Source organism: Gymnogyps californianus, chromosome 1 (genome assembly GCF_018139145.2).
Source record: "Gymnogyps californianus isolate 813 chromosome 1, ASM1813914v2, whole genome shotgun sequence".
NCBI lineage: Eukaryota > Metazoa > Chordata > Aves > Accipitriformes > Cathartidae > Gymnogyps > Gymnogyps californianus.
In genome coordinates, this window is record NC_059471.1 from 205,619,546 (window position 1) to 205,635,815 (window position 16,270).

General features: G+C 38.5%; 1 protein-coding gene across 2 annotated transcripts in view; it reads left to right on the plus strand.

Moving 5' to 3' along the window:
* Positions 1–8,416, plus strand: part of RSBN1L (round spermatid basic protein 1 like) — a 54,665-nt gene extending 46,249 nt beyond the window's left edge. For both annotated transcript variants that reach the window (XM_050906055.1, XM_050906063.1), the window contains 3 exons: positions 1,174–1,341; positions 7,102–7,210; positions 7,305–8,416. In XM_050906055.1, coding sequence (XP_050762012.1) covers positions 1,174–1,341; positions 7,102–7,210; positions 7,305–7,961 — 934 coding nt within the window. In that variant the 3' untranslated portion in view covers positions 7,962–8,416. The remainder of the gene's footprint in view (positions 1–1,173; positions 1,342–7,101; positions 7,211–7,304) is intronic.
* Positions 8,417–16,270: the final 7,854 nt, after the last annotated feature.

Consider the following 16,270-nt stretch of genomic DNA (forward strand, 5'->3'; position numbering starts at 1 on the left):
ACCAGAGGTAGTGGGCACAAACTGAATTACAAGCATTTCCATTTAAAATAAGGAGGAAAAAAAAGCTTCCTGTATGGATTATTGAACACTAGGACAGGTTGCCCAGAGAGCTTGTAGTGTCTCTGTGTTTGGAGTTGCTCAAAACTTGACTGGACACAGTCCTGAGCAACCCGCTCTAGTTGAGTGGGGGAAGTTGAACTGCACAGTCTTCGGATGTCCCTTCCAACCTATGTTATGATTATAAACAGCTCTTGGAAAAATGTGGCACACACTGCTGGCTCCAGGTGGCCAAGAAAATGATCTTGTGGCTCAGTTCCCGCTCTGCAGTGTTTCCTTCACTTTCATTAAACCCTGAAGAAATAATCTTTTGCTGCTTCTCGTTCCCAGTTCTACAACATGAACTAAATACACGTACACATTTCCCAGTAGTTTGGTTGAAACATGAATGGTGAAGAATGACTTCAGGGACAATTGAAATGTATATCTAATAGGTAGGAAGCAGCAGAGGCTGGCAGTTCCCTGCCAGGGACTGATCGTGGTCGGGCCCAGGTCTCGCAGTGCCTGAGGGAGGCAGGTAGGGCAGACCTGGGGTTTGGGGACCAGATTCAGCCCAGACTCAGTGTGTCAGGCACGTCTGTGGGGATGGGGCAGATCTGAGGTCAAGCCAGGAAGTCAGTCTGCCAGTGAGGATAAGGTGCAGTGATTGCTAGGCAGGTCCATTGTGACAAAGCCATCCTGAGGTCAAGCTGGGAAGCAAGTCTGTGGCCCAGCACACCTCTGGCTGAGGTGAAGACCAGTGCTCCTGCAGCATTGCTCAGGCCAGGACTGAAGGCCCAGGCCTGAGCTTAAATAGAGCTCCTGGGCTCTTTGTCTGGGTTTGTGGATAGAGACTGCGGGTGAGGCTGCTCAGTCATTAGGGCCTTTTCGTGCACTCAGGGCCCTGACACTGTGGTGTTGTGGTTTTTTTTTTTTATTTTAAATTTTTTTTTATTGCATAGGTGTTCTGATTTTTTGCATAGCTCATTACATTTTTAATTTGTCCTAAGTGTTACTGTTTTTCTCATTTGACTGTATGTTCTCACTGAAGGGAGAAAACCAATCCTATTGGCTGTAGTGGAAATTAGGTAATTAAGAGAAGTTTCTGTATTACTAATATTGTTTTTTCTTATACAGAACTACCAATGAAATAAAAAACTTGCAGTACCTACCTCGAACCAGTGAACCCCGTGAAATGCTATTTGAAGACCGGACACGAGCCCATGCAGATCACATAGGACAAGGTTTTGAACGACAGACTACAGCTGCTGTGGGAGTATTGAAGGCTGTGCACTGTGGAGAGTGGTATGTGTTGATTGACTTATTCACCTAGGTGTTTGAAAAATATTTGCCTGAATTTCCATTTATAATTGGTAGAAGGAGCACAGAATAGGTTAATCTAGTATTAGAGATTTAATGAAGACTTAGATACTGGACTTTCCCCCCCCGCCCCCAGTGCACTAGATGTGTTTGTCTGCCCTCTGCTAGATTGCATACAGTCTTGCTGTGTGGTTGAAATTAGAAAGGTGCCTTGCAATGACAGTTTAATAGCTATAATTGAGTTGCCGTAACTGAGTTAATGTTAGATGTAAAAACACTTCACACTACGTTTTGCTTTAAATAGTGCATATGGACTGACCCGAGTTTCTGCCTCAGAGGTGCACATGAAGACCCTTTTGGCAATTCTTTGTGTTGGCTGGAGATGAGCAGAATTTTTATGCTTCTGCTTCAAAATCATGGCTGTTATAACCCTGATTTATTTATGGTAGATCACGTAGGAAGAATCCTGTTGGAGGTTGTGAGATATTCTTTGGTGTCTGTCTTTGGCATTCCCATGATTCAGGAAATCAGTGTATCTCATTTGAAGGTGTTTACATTTTAGCCGAATAAAAAGCCCATAATCATATGGGCTTCCTGGCCCAGATCTAAGAAGCATTTTTCAGAATCTTCAGACCTTGGTTTGGGAGAATGACCTTAGTTTTGGAGGTTACCTTTGCATACATAAACACTAAAACCACCTTTTGCTCTTTGTATCTGTCTAGAAATTACACGAGTGAATTCCCTTTGGATGAAATGATGCAAACTTGTGTTACAGTGCATGAGTTGATTGAGATAGAAAGTTGAATAATTGCTGTTGGGGAAGAACTGGATTGTTCAGATGTTAATGTGTTTGTATTTTGGGCTCTGAGGTTTTGCAGTTTACTTCCTCTTCAGGTTGATGATAGCTGGAGCCTTAAACTCCCTGCTTGCTCTGATTGTGAGAAGCTGGAGTGAATTAAGACTGAGCAGTGGTAGCAGGGCAAGGGCTGAGATACTGTGTAGATCTGATTATTTTAAATTACACTTTGTACATATGAGACTCAAAGCTTTATCAAAGAAAGTAAAAAAAAAAAAACCAAACAAAACAAACCCCACTCCCCAAACTTGCGTGCCTGTGGAAATTAATAAGAATTTAAATTGATAGTGATTTAAATGCCTGTGGGAACTTCCTGTTCTCATCCTATACCTCCGTAATAAGATCCTCCTCCCTTGGAAATCATTATGTGTTCATTTACATTCTAAAAATTAGTTTTCTTGCTCTTCAGATCTAAACCATCATCTTCTCTCATACATTGGAACTTGTGGAAAAAGGTGTCTATTCAACTTCCATTAAAACTCCTTTTAAACTTGAAAAAATGAATGGAATTAGTCAAAATAACAATTGTGTAGATTAAAAAGTAATCTGAAAATAGGCAAAATTAGGCAAAACTGCCCCAAAACCCACGAAAATACTTCAGTTTGGGAAAAAAAGAAGTAACTATCAGCATTTCACTTCAGTGTAAGGACTGAAAATGTATCTTTTAATGCAGAATAAAAAATTTGGGACTAACATATGTAGAGAAGGAAAATACATAACACAATCAACACGGTAAAAATTATGTATTTCAAGCTTGATTTGACCTCAATGATAATTTCTTCTTTCCCTTTCCACTTTTTTGTATAATTTTGAAAATCTACTTCACTGTACTTACATGAAGAGAACTAATCAGGGCTTATAATAATGAAGCATCATTAACTAATGTAACACATTAAAATAATTTCAGATATTAGCTTTACCGTAATTTGTAATCTGTGAGTAAATTTATTTTAAAAGAAACAACATGCATGGAAGTTTTGAAAGATCTGGGTGTGTGGGGGTTTTTCTTGGTTTTGTTTTGTGGTGGTTTTTTTTGGTTTTTTTTTTTTTTTTTTTTTTTAAATCTGCTTGAGTAGTTGAACAAAACTGAAAGCTGGAGATATTCCAGGGGTGATTAGGGCACTATGGCAGTAAAAATGCACATGTGTTAATGATGAGATACCATATATAAAATTCATGTTTTCTGTGAGGAGAAAATAAAGCAATTCCTAGATTTGCTGAACTGAGTTGTTAGTTTCTGTTTAGTTAGTACAAAAGTGACTTGGGTGTCCAAAAAAAGCTTTGTAATCAAGAAGTTGCTGTAGATTTAAAGAAAGTGGGATTTATTTAGTGGTTGATAGGCATCAATGTTAACGTTAGGTAGGTGTTGTAACCCCAGCCAGCAACTAAGCACCACGCAGCCGCTTGCTCACTCCCCCACCCAGTGGGATGGGGGAGAGAATTGGGGGGAAAAAAAAAAAAATACACCTCGTGGGTTGAGATAAAGACAGTTTAATAGGACAGAAAGGAATGAAAAATAATGATAATGACGATAATAATAATATGACAATAGTAATACTAAAAGAATTAGACTATACAAAGCAAGTGATGCACAATGCAATTGCTCACCACTCGCCGACCGATGCCCAGTTAGTTCCTGAGCCGCGATCCACCCCTCCCAGCCAACTCCCCCAGTTTATATACTGGGCATGATGTCATATGATATGGAATAGCTCTTTGGCCAGTTTGGGTCAGCTGTCCTGGCTGTGTCCCCTCCCAGCTTCCTGTGCCCCTCCAGCCTTCTTGCTGGCTGGGCATGAGAAGCTGAAAAATCCTTGACTTAGTATAAACACTACTTAGCAACAACTAAAAACATCAGTGTGTTATCAACATTATTTTCCTACTAAATCCAAAACACAGCACTATACCAGCTACTAGGAAGAAAATTAACTCTACCCTAGCCGAAACCAGGACAGTAGGATAACTGGTGTCTTTCAGAAAAGACAGGAACAGAACTGTTGAAAGGCAGAAAGCAGTTTTTGGGGATAGAGGACAGAACTGGAAACAAAAAATAGCATTTGGAAGAACAAAACAATAATTTTTGCTTTCCCAAATATGATAGGCTCTTGATTTGAGATGTTTTGTAAAATTACTGGATTATGATCTTTTTTTATTTTTGTGAATATTTACAAATTGTAGAAGATCTCTGGCTATTGCTAGCAAACATTTTAAAGACTGCACTGTATTGAAGCCTGATAAACACTGGTGTTCTGATCAGGCTGATTACTTAATGCCATTTTTGTAGGTGATACCAAGTGTGCTTTAGAACTTATGAAATGCCAGTGAAATTTTAAATTATGGAAACTCTGGAGATTTTTATGTGGGAAATTTGGGTGGGTTTTTACAGGAAAAGCAGAAGACACTACATGGCATTGTTGTTGGCAAAATTAAACCCCTCTGTCCTGTGCTTCAGCAAGCAGCTTTCAAGTTTGTGTTCCAGAGTGTGAAGCTGTTAGTGCTTCTCTGTATGATCATAGGAATTCGTTATATATTGCCAGACTTTATGCATTAGGTCAGAAATATTCATGGTAAAACCTGTAGTCTTGAATCTGTTTTGAAAAGTTAGAGCAAAAAGAGTCCAGCCCTTTTGAAGAATGAGGTTAAGGAAAAAAATTACTGCCAAAAATAGTTTTAGTGGTGCTCTAGTAGGGACTTAAATGGATTTTTCTGAAGTCATCTTATCGTTCTGTTTGGATTTAATGTCTTTTTGGACATCTAACTTGAACTATTCTGCTACTATTTTGCTTGGAGGGGGTGGCACCCTCTAAACTTTAGGTTTTACAAAATACAATCTCAAAGTTGTGCTAAATATCAAATCTGCAAATTCAGAATTAAAAATTATCTGGCAATAATTTTTCTCTGTTGTGTTTGCAAAAGGAATGTCATGTTTTGTGATAGAATTGCAGCACAGAGTTGGTAACACATACTGTTGCACATATATATAGGGACTGAGAAAAGGAATGATTTAAAAAAATCATTATACTTTGTCCTGTATAATGTGTAAAACAGTAGACAGTGCTGTGAAAACATTGCTTTGACTTGAAGTTCTTCTAGTATGCAAATATTCTTTGTATTTATTTTAATTCTTAACTTCACTTACAAATATTGTTAACTCCAGATGCAGACACATTTAAAAAAACCCAACATATCTGCATTATAAAAAGTAGATTAATGTAGCTAATTTTTTTTTTTTATGCCACTGATTAGAGATGTTTCTGTAAGCTTTTTGCTTTCAGTGCTTAAATCCTCTTCAGGAATATGTAGACCAAAATAGAGAGACATTTTAATCCTTGTCAAATTGAAAGTAAAATATGTGGTCTGAAAATTCTCCCTAGCGTACTTTCAGTAGTTGATCTGGGATTTTTTTCCCCCCGAAAATAGCCTCAGACTGGTTATTTTTTGCTTTATTGAGGTCATGACCTAAATAAAATAAACATGTCTCATCAGTTTAAAAAGCCCAATAAACTGTACATCATTGCCTGCTTCTTAGAATGTTAATAACACCGTATATAGATCTCTAAAAAAAAAAAAATTGATTATCATCTTGCTTTTTAAAAAAGAGTGCTTGAACATCCATTAAATAAATTCTGAAATGTACCAAAGTGTTTTCCTGCATCAGCTCCTCCCCAGGCCCCAGTACATCTGGACTTGTGGCCCCGTTTGACACAGGGGTGGAGGTGGCAGGAGCAGGGCGCAGGGCGCGGGGGAAGGCTTGCCCGGTGGGGTGGCAGGAGCCAGCCGGGCCCTGCGGGTGCGAGGGAGGCAGGAGGACACCTGGTTGTTCAGGGTTCCTTTCAGCAGCGCCTGGACGCGCAGCCTGCGTGCTGTTACTGCACAGCAGCCAGCTGCGGGGGAAGGTGTTGCACTCCTGAGAGGACTCTGCAGAGGATGAAGGAAGAAAGTCATCAACCAGGCTCTTTCTGGCTGATAAATTTGCCTTGCAAAACCACTCCAATGTGAGCTTTATCCTATATAAATGAAATCTTCGTATCACGACATTTTAAAAAGACTTCTTAAAAACCAAACGTTCCTCAAAAAGAAACACATGGAGCTTAGTTTTATATGTTTCTGTTGAAGAACTGAGTTTGGCTTTTAGATCAGAAAGTGATAAGGATCGTAGCTGTGTTTGCCTTTTGTTAGCTAATTCTAGATAATGTCTCCAGAGGAATTATATAAATCGTGTGCATTTCTTTGGGGGAGATGTTGTGGGACAAGAGGTGAATTATCCTAACAGTTTGAATATGGAGACAAACCCTAATTCAGATTTTTCTCTTCTGTAGCTCTGTAGTGAGCACAAATAGGAATGTATTTTTAAGGGATGTTTTGTGGAGGATGCCAGTATTTGCTGCTTACTAGTATTGTGGCAGCTTAATGTAGATTCAGCTTTACTACTAACTCTGAATAAGGTGTTTGAGGCTAAGATACTAAGCAATGTTTGCCATAATACTAGTCAGACTGCTGCATACTTTGAGGTACCTGATGCACGTACCATGTTATAGTGTTGACAGAGTAAGTCCACTGTATCTGGGGCATCTGTCTTTCAGCATCAAGGCAGACAGAGGTCAATTAAAAATAAAAATTAGAAATAGTGAGTTTTGTTGACCTTCCATTGCTGCTTTTACTGCCACTTGTAAAGAAATTGTGGTTAATTCATTTAACCAGTTTAATGAGGTTGTGTTTGAGAATTAGCCATTTTAGTCAACCTTTTTCTTCAAAATGTAGGTTATACTAGAATTGTTGTTTTGGGTTTTTTTTTTTATCATTTGCTTTATTGATTGCAGATTTTCTTTATTATTTTCTGTAGCATATTAGTTTCAGTCTCTGACACTGCAATTCTTACTCTTCTGTAGGTCTGAGCAGCCTCGTATAACCAAAGATGTAATTTGTTTTCATGCTGAAGACTTCTTAGAGGTAGTTCAGCGAATGCAATTAGATTTGCATGAGCCTCCACTCTCACAGGTAAGCATGCTATGAACTGTTGATCAGGTGTCCTCTGAGTCCTAAATCGGAGTTTTCACCTTTTTTTCCCCCCCCCCACCCTTTTTTCCTCCAGTGTGTCCAGTGGGTTGATGATGCAAAACTTAATCAACTGCGAAGGGAAGGCATTCGATATGCCAGAATTCAGTTATTCGATAATGACATTTATTTTATCCCAAGGAATGTTGTGCACCAGTTCAAAACAGTTTCAGCTGTGTGCAGTTTGGCTTGGCACATCCGGCTGAAGCTATATCATTCAGAGGAAGAACTTTCTCAAAATACAAGTACTGTTGAAGCAGGGACCTCTGCAGACCCCAAGTCTTCGGTTATTGGACTTCAGACTGACAGCAGAATTTGTACGATGAGCAAAAATACCTCCGAAGACACCAAATTTTCAGATGTTCTGCAGACAAAGTATCTGCAGCAGGAATTTATGCCGATAAAACACGAACCTATTGCATCTCACCGAATAAAGGAAGAACCCATGAATGTTGATCTTGCTGAAAAGCCAGTGGCACCTAATGACATCGGGGGCCAGAATGTTCAGACTAGATTGGACCACGTTGAATTGACGGCATTTAAGTTGGAAATGGATTCTAAGTTTGAACCTGGCAACAAGGACTTACAAGGCAAGTTGTGCCCTGGAGGTCATATACATCCAGATGATACAAGACAACATAGTTCATCATACCCAAAACTGCATGGACAAAGAGAGGATGATTTTTTGTGCTAAATTTGTATATATGGTTTTAAATTCCTTTTTAAACTTAATGATGTAATAATGTAAAGATTCATAAATTCTGTGAGGCAAGTTTGTGACTTGCCTTCGCATCTGTTACAGAAAATAGTTATGTAGCTTTGTAACATTCCTCAGTGCCTGTCCATAACTGTGAAGTATCAAAGCACTTAGGGCCAGATGCACTGTAAACACTGCAGGTTTAACATAAAGAAGTCTTTAAATAATTTTGAGTTGTAGGTTTTAGAGTAGAGCTGACATTTAACATATATATTTTTTGTAAGATGAGCCAGAATTCTTTTTGACAATTCCAGGCTTTTCCATAGAGCTTATTTATACCAATTTTTTCATTTTAAATGTGTCAGCACTGTAGTGTAAATATCTTTTTTAAAAATCTTTTTAGTGTGATTTATACTGAAATGTGAGCCACTTAATAAAGGTTCATAATAACAGATTGGTTTTATTTTTGGGTCTGCAAAAAATAATTCAGTTAAACTGCCTCTCTAAATGGTTATGTTTCTACCTGCACTAATGCATAGGATGCCCTTACGCCGTTGTGGGGTGAGGAGCTGTAGCAAACTGAGGTAGAGCTGAGGCATTCTTTGTAAATCGAGATTAGTCAGAATGCAAAATCAGTCCTCCCTTCACAGGATTCCTTAGAGTTGCTCATGAAAGGCACTCCCCAAACTCCTGCTGTCAGACGTTAATATGGAACAGAGAGGCAAACCTTCCCCTGTGGTGGAGGAAGTGGGCTCCAGGAGCGCTACCACTGACTGTGTGCATCTCTCTAGATGAGCTGGTGCAAGGAAGCAAACTCCCTTCTGTGCTTGCCTCTTCCCCCTGCTCAAGCCACAGTTAAGACAGTTCCATTTCACATTAAAAAAACCCCCCAAAACAACCACCACCCCCCTCAACTTAACTTGGTTATCTGACTAAAATTAAAACAAAAGAATATTTACATGGTTACTTACCAAGCTATAAAGGCCTCGACTTTAGCAGTGACCTGTAACTCATGGAGACACATTTGGATTTGAATTGCTCCCTATGCTGATAGTGCCAGCAATAAAGATACTTGCCAATGTGTCTAGTAGGAAGATTCCTCATGACTCCCAGTTTGGAAGCAAGAGTTGTTTCATTAAGAAAATAAGTGGCATCCAAGTTAACTGTTCTCTCTCCCCATCTATGGAACGCTTGAATTCTCTTAAGCCGTGTTCTGAGGGAAGAGGATTTCAGGGCTAGCTAGCATCTGATGTGGCAATGGCGAAAACTCTGTCATTTAACTTACTTAATTCTTTGTGTAACATATTACTGTATAGTTCAAACACATCTGAATGATATTTCTTTTTCAGGTAGCTACACATAACAGTAAATTGCCCTACAGCCTGTCCTTCAACTAGGCACTTAAAACTTAAGATCCTAGGCCTGTTGTTATTTCCAAAGCCCTCTGTATCTCTGATTTGCCCCCCCCCCCCCAACTGTCTGAAAAGTTGTACATCCTTATGTACCCAGTTTAGAACCTTTGATGCACTTAGTGATCACTTTGGCTTCATTGTAGCAATAGAAGAATGTGATTTCCAGGTAATGTCTAATTCAACTACCTGAGGCCCTTTTGTTGCAAACATTTTTTGCTTATAGGTTGTTACAATTCAAAATGTTGCTGCATACTTATGCCTGGCACTAAAACCAGCCATTTAACAGATGGGTGCCCTGATTTGTTTAACTCTAAAATAGGTCTGTCAAGGAATTATTAATTAAATCAATATTTGAATTGCTAAACATTACTCCTACATAGCCATAATTACGTATTAGAGAAGCAATAGAAACATGAATCTCTTGGATGTGGCTAATACGTCCTTAAGTCTTACTGCTATTTTCTTTAATGGTGGCTAAGAGATTACTACCAGTTCTGCAGCCTCAGGGATCTTGCTTTCCCCTCACACCATGAGCAAATGATTCATGTGTGACATGGTAAGTTATTACTCTAGCAGATTCTGATTTGAAAAATTAATTGGTTCATGTAAGAATTTGAGCCTTCCTGATAGTAGAAATGTGGTCTCGGCTCCCTTTGTGTTTTCTGGATTATCTGGAAACTTCCACCCATAATCTCTTTGGCTTTATGAACATCTGTACACAATTATGTAGCCTTCCATTCCTGTTCTTTGTGCCAGCTGTTGAGAACAGTAAAAGAGAAGAGCTGCAGGTTGTCGTTTGTACCAACCATGCAGCTTTCCAAGTGGGTTAGCAGAAGGCTCCAGCTTTATCAAAACCAGCCTTGCCAGATACAGCTTTTTAAAAACAAATAAACAAACAAAAAAAAACAACCAAAAAAAACCCCAAACCAGAATAAACCACTATTTAGTTTACTTAAAAAAAACCAAACAAAAACAAACCCCACAACAAACCCCACAAACTTATTTGTATGCTGGTGATCTGTATGCTGATCATTCATTCTGGTTCAAGTATTTTTTTTTTTTTAAATCTGTCAGATTTTAGTAAAGTGAATACATCCCCCTTGACAGCAAACAACTTCCTGCATCATAGGCCCTGTCCAGACTGAAAAAATAAATCTTTTAAAATGGTTTAGCAAACATGACTTTACACTTAAGAGTAGAACTTTGTTTCCTCTTGAAGACCTGCTCAGTGGTCTTGGCTGATACGGCCTCAAACTTCTGCTCAGGTATCTCTTGGTTCTGAAATTCTGCTTCTAAACTGCCTACATCTTCAACCCATTTTTTTCTTTATCACTTTCAGAATTTTAAGAGATTAACAAAAGTGGCAGTTTTTGCAATTTTTATGCATCCTTTATTTTTGAGACGGACTAGATTCTCATTTTTACACGGAATTCCTTGCAGACAGATTATGAACAATATCGGGATTACCAATGGCTAGCAGAACTCCCTTTGTATTCAAAGGTATAAACAGTCTGGGTTGGCTGGCTGTATTAGTGTATACTACTTCCTTTGCTTTTTAAAAAAAAAAAAGTTTTTGTCCTCTGCCTGTGGTGTATTCATTGTGATGCGGTTGCTCTTTAAGCGGGGAGTACCTTTTCTGAGAATTTCAGCTCCCAAATTGTTCATTAGTCTGACAAAGGTCTTGCTTTGGTTTCAAGTGGTCCTATGCTATAACCTTTATTCCTGCCACATACAACTTCATATTCAGACTTTTGCTTCAGCAATAAATCTTTCATGCCTTCTGATGTACTGAAACTAGTCTTTGCTTATTGCTTCCGCCCCCCCGGATTTCAGTTACATATAAATCTTTGTTACTTCGGCTGAAATCTCCAGTTTAGTTTTAGTTGTCTCTCTCGGCCCTTGTTCTTCTGCAGATTGGAAAAATCTGCTTAAGGCGTATTGCCTGTACTGCAGTGGTATTGACATCTGTGCGTTTGCAGTGGTGTTCCAGTTAATGACATGATGTGCAGAAATGTAGGCATCTTTTCCTAGATACTGGTATCATATTTGTGGGTAGCAAAGAATTGCATTGTTACTGTCACTACCAATAGCTTTCAAGATGGTAGCTACTTTCTTTTTTCAAATTACTGGATCTTTTGCATTCACTGGCAACTGACTTCATGTGTTACATACAAGTGTTACTCAGTGTTGTGTCATCCCCAAGCCCTCCAAATGCCTGCAAATTGACTCTGAAACAGCATTTTCATTACAGGTACTGCTGGCATGCAGATTTTCCCTTCCTTGTTACTATAGTGAATATTTCTATACTACTTTAACTGAAATATTAATTCTATCTAGTATTAGAAATAAAGTATTATTTCAGAGGGTGATGATTTAACTATTCATCTGTGAAAGAATTCCTTGGTGATAAATAAAGTTGATTTTTAAGCAGATATACATGTGCAGAGTAAATAAGTTGGCATTGGAAATGATGTAGGAAATGGAAACATAAATAGTAGAATGCTGTGAAACAGATCCGAACATTACAGATCTGGAAAATTGAGTAAGTCTTCCAAGAAACACAGGACTGGTATTCGTTGATCAGAATGACTGTTTTCTAATATCTGCATGTGAATAAGGATGCTGAATTGATTGAAATAAATCCATGTTTTCTCCATGCTCATCGCCAAAATAAACTGTTGTGAGATAGTAGACTACCACCTGACCCTACCAGGATGCAAACTGTACTAATTCTGATCAAGAGAGAAAAGAACTTTGCAGGCTCCTCAAGTGTAACTTCATTCATTTTTTCTAGTGGTCAGATACGCAGAGAACCTTGTCTTTAGGCAGAGCGGTGCCTGTTACCTTACTGTGAATGTAAACAAGTTGGAAATGGAAAGGACAAATTTTCACTGATTGTGCTTCGCTGTGAGTGACGCTGTTGAGAATGTTTTCTTTGATTGTGAGCCAGCGCATTCGACTGATATTTTATTACTTTCTCAAATGGATGAAATGCACTTTAAAAACTGTATAATAGGCGATACTGATATTTTGTGCAGATCCCACTGAATTTGCAGCATAGATGGGAAAATTTGGGAAACTTTGATTCCCATCACTCATTTGACTTTTCTTAGAAATGCAAATTATGTTGTGTTCAGAAGCAGTGATAAACTTCACAATATCTAGGTTGCTATTTCTATTAGAATCATCAGGGATACTGACTTTGCAAATTTAGTGTATTATATTCTAACCACTGTTTTTCTCTGTGCTATGATGCTAGTATTTCCTCTGCTTTGGAGCCGTGCTGTACTTGAGTGCCAGCTAAACGTTGATCTTCTCATGTTCTGGTCATGCTGATAGATGAGCCTACTGATGAGGGCATTAGTCCTGAACAGTCCTTTAATATTTGGTGTACAGTTATGATAATCTGATACAAACATTGATTAAAACAGCAGTTTAAACTTCTATTTTTATCAAGTTTGATTTTTCAATAATTATTTTATGTTTTCTTTTACCAATTAATTTCCAGTCCACCTGAGTGAAAGTGCAGTGTTCGGTAGAGCTTAGGCCCGAGTCTCAAGGACTATGTTTTTTATGCCAGTTTTTTAATCTGGTTGTATTGAGACAAAATAGGGCAGTTAGCTGAGAAAGCTATTCCCTAAGTGTCTCAAGAAGAAGAAAACCTTGAGAATTAGACCTGTGTGTGGAAGACTAGTGTAATGTAAGTCATGACTGCTAAAGCTACATCCTAAGCATGCAATAACATTCAGGTACTTGTCTGTCTAATTGATGCAGTTGAGAGCTTTTGGTAATCTCAGAAATGAAATTTTTAGACTAAAAAAAAATCTTTTAGCAGTGATTTCTTTATAAAATTCAAAAGGAACACTGAGATATAAACCCGACACAGATAAACTAAGCTTGGGTTCTCGTTTCTTCCCTGTTTCTTGCTCTTACACTGTCGTTCTGCGCTGTATGAAGACTTCTCTTACATTCGCCTGCTTGTGATGTTGGTTCATTAGAAAAGGCACACCAAAGGAAATAGTGTTTACTGAGTTGCAGATTTTTCTGTTCTTTATCCAGCTTCAGTACAAGGAGAAAATGTTGAATTAATATTGAATAGTACTCTAGTGGTCCAACTGCAGTGATTCCTTAAATTGCCTTAGTCCACAAAGCCTGATGCTGTTCAGCAGCAAGTTGATACCCAGGCCTGTTCAGGTCTAAAAGGCTCATCTGGGAGACTAACTCCATCCAAACCTTAAACCAATAACAGTACAGTGAAAAGGTACAAACACTCTTTTCCAATTCAGCGTAGTTATTTTTACCTCAATTAAAAAAAAGTGTCATGTGTTACATGATAGTGCTATGCTTTCCCTGCTAATGAATTCAAAGAACTTATTTCTGAGGATGCAGTTATTCAGGAGCTTTATTACTGAAAAGCAATCTTATTTGTTCCCAAAATATAGCAGTGTTAAAATAGGTAACACCTGTTGTTGTTAGAATTGTGAGTTCCTGGGAGTCTCGTAAATTTCACTTGAATCAATACCTTTGTGTCAACCAACTCTTAAACTGGGCAAACGTGAAAATTTCCATGAGGTTACTCTAAGATTTTGTTTCTGTACTACTGTGCATATATGTCAGAAAATAAGACTGCTTGCATCTCTTAAATTGTTGTGTAACTTGGTCCTGTGCTAGCTTATCTTTTGTCACCCATGCCTAGCAGTGCATTTTGGGTGCATGTACAGATGTTCTTAGAGCATTCAGGTTAAAGTTTGAAGCTGGAGATGTATGTCACACAATTGTATTTTTCAAGTATAAAAAGAACAGAAAACTGGATACTAGTCTAAAATGGTGACAAAGCAAGAAAAGCAGTATGAATAGGTAACTGAAAATTTTAGTTCCATGACCTTTCACACATGTGCATCGAGTATTTTCCTTAATCAGACAAAAGTAGATACTCGCCTACAATGCATGCTGAAGTGTTCAAGCTTGTATATATGAAGAGAAATAAATGATGTAGAATATGTATCTCCATCTACTTATATCATCTATATATAATGTATACAATATATATCATCAATATATGATAAATACTTCGTTTCATTTCAGACCAGCAAGCTTTTGAATTGCATTTTAAAACAAAGCTGCTGAAGGCAAAGTTCTCCCCTCCATGCCCCGCATCAGCTGCTGCAGGTAACTGAGACGAGGTGTACTCTAGTGCACTGCGGACTTGGACCGTCAGTTCCTTCTGCCCATTTCTCACAAGTCAGGATGAGCCATCTGAGCAGCAGCTTCCTCTCTTCCCTGCCAACTTCGTCAAATCTGCTTTTCACTCATTTTGTTCTATTTAATGAAGATCGGTCACTCAGTCTGTAAATTTAAGGAAAAGTGTGAGGAGAAGTCATTCCATTTCAAAGCTGTGAACAGTGCCTTTGAGAACAGGGTAATTACAAATAGAGGTAATTCCTGCAACAGCTTCTGGAAAGGTCACAGTGGGCTACAGCGTACTTTGTATTGTGAGTCCTTTTGAATGAAGTTCTGATATCGCACCAAAAAGTGAGACTCTGTGTACAAAGGTGTCAGCACAGTTTAGGTCAGTTAAATCTGATACAAAGTACTAAGTCAAAAGGGATGTTCCTCTTACCAAAGTATCTCTGTAAGGACTAGGAACTTGCAAACAAAGTTGAGCACTTAGATGGCTGTGTCCTAAAAACGTCTTATGCTAAAGGAAATCAGTTTGTGTGACTTCCATAGGACACCAGAAAGAAACGTATGCTTCAGCTTTCAAGATCACTGTCATTTATTTCAAGGTTTGTAAACCTTCTAAAAGGGGGGGGCAGCAAAAAAAAAAAAAAGCTAAACCCACAACCAAAACACTGAAATTGTTGCTCTTTTTCTATTGAATTAGAGGCAGCAATTAAAAGGAGATTTGGAATAACTGTTTGATTCTAGTTAATTAGAGATGCCAAACTTTCAGATAATTGTTACATCTGTGGAATAGAAGGGGTTTATTAAGGGGGCAGAGTCACCATTGGTGGCCCATCTTGCTAATAATATACCAAGTCCTAATGAGGCTAGTTCTTATTCTTCCATCATTTTTTAAGTTATAATGATCTGTTAACATCATCAGCTTGACTGAGGGAAGCTGCTCTGCTCTTCTGAGCAGTATGGGTGTTTTTGCATTGTGTGGACAAGGCTTTTTTTCTTTTTATTCTGTGATAATCATCAGATGGGGAAAGAGACTATGGGTACTCGGTTTTATGCTTGGTGCCATAACACACCAAGCAGAGGTGAGTGTGTGTGTGTGTGTGTATATTTGTCTTGTCTAAAGTGCTTAAATGCTTGTTATGTATTTGCATCAATGTTAAGGGGTTCATAAAAGTTTACCTTAATTGGAGGTAGGTCTTTAGACACTCTTTCTTCTTCTCCATAATTTTTAAAGCATTCAATAAAAAATTCCACATGAGGTCTAGCTTGCCTGCCAGGGGACATACCTGGAATATTGCATCCTAGGAAGCTCAGTGACCCTAGTTTCCATTTGACAGAACTGAAGAACTGCTTGAGAGACCTAAATTGGATGTACAAATTAAGCCAAGTTCTCTATACCACACATACATATGTTAATGTGTATATATTTACATATAGCATGTATATATGTGTGCTCGCTCTCACATATCCTATATTCAGCAGGCCCAAGAGCATGTACTGAGATGAATACTCTTCCTCCCTCCCCACAGCTAATCAGAAGCGCCATTTTAACTTGAAAAATCACAAAGAGAGTGAAGGAAGCCAGTTCTTCACAGGAACGTTGTATGAGGGGGCAAAAAGTCTCTCAAACGCAGAGCAAGGTCCTTCCATGAAGTATGTTTCAGAATTAAGTAGGGCACAGATACACCTCCCAAAAAGAACTGTTCCTGA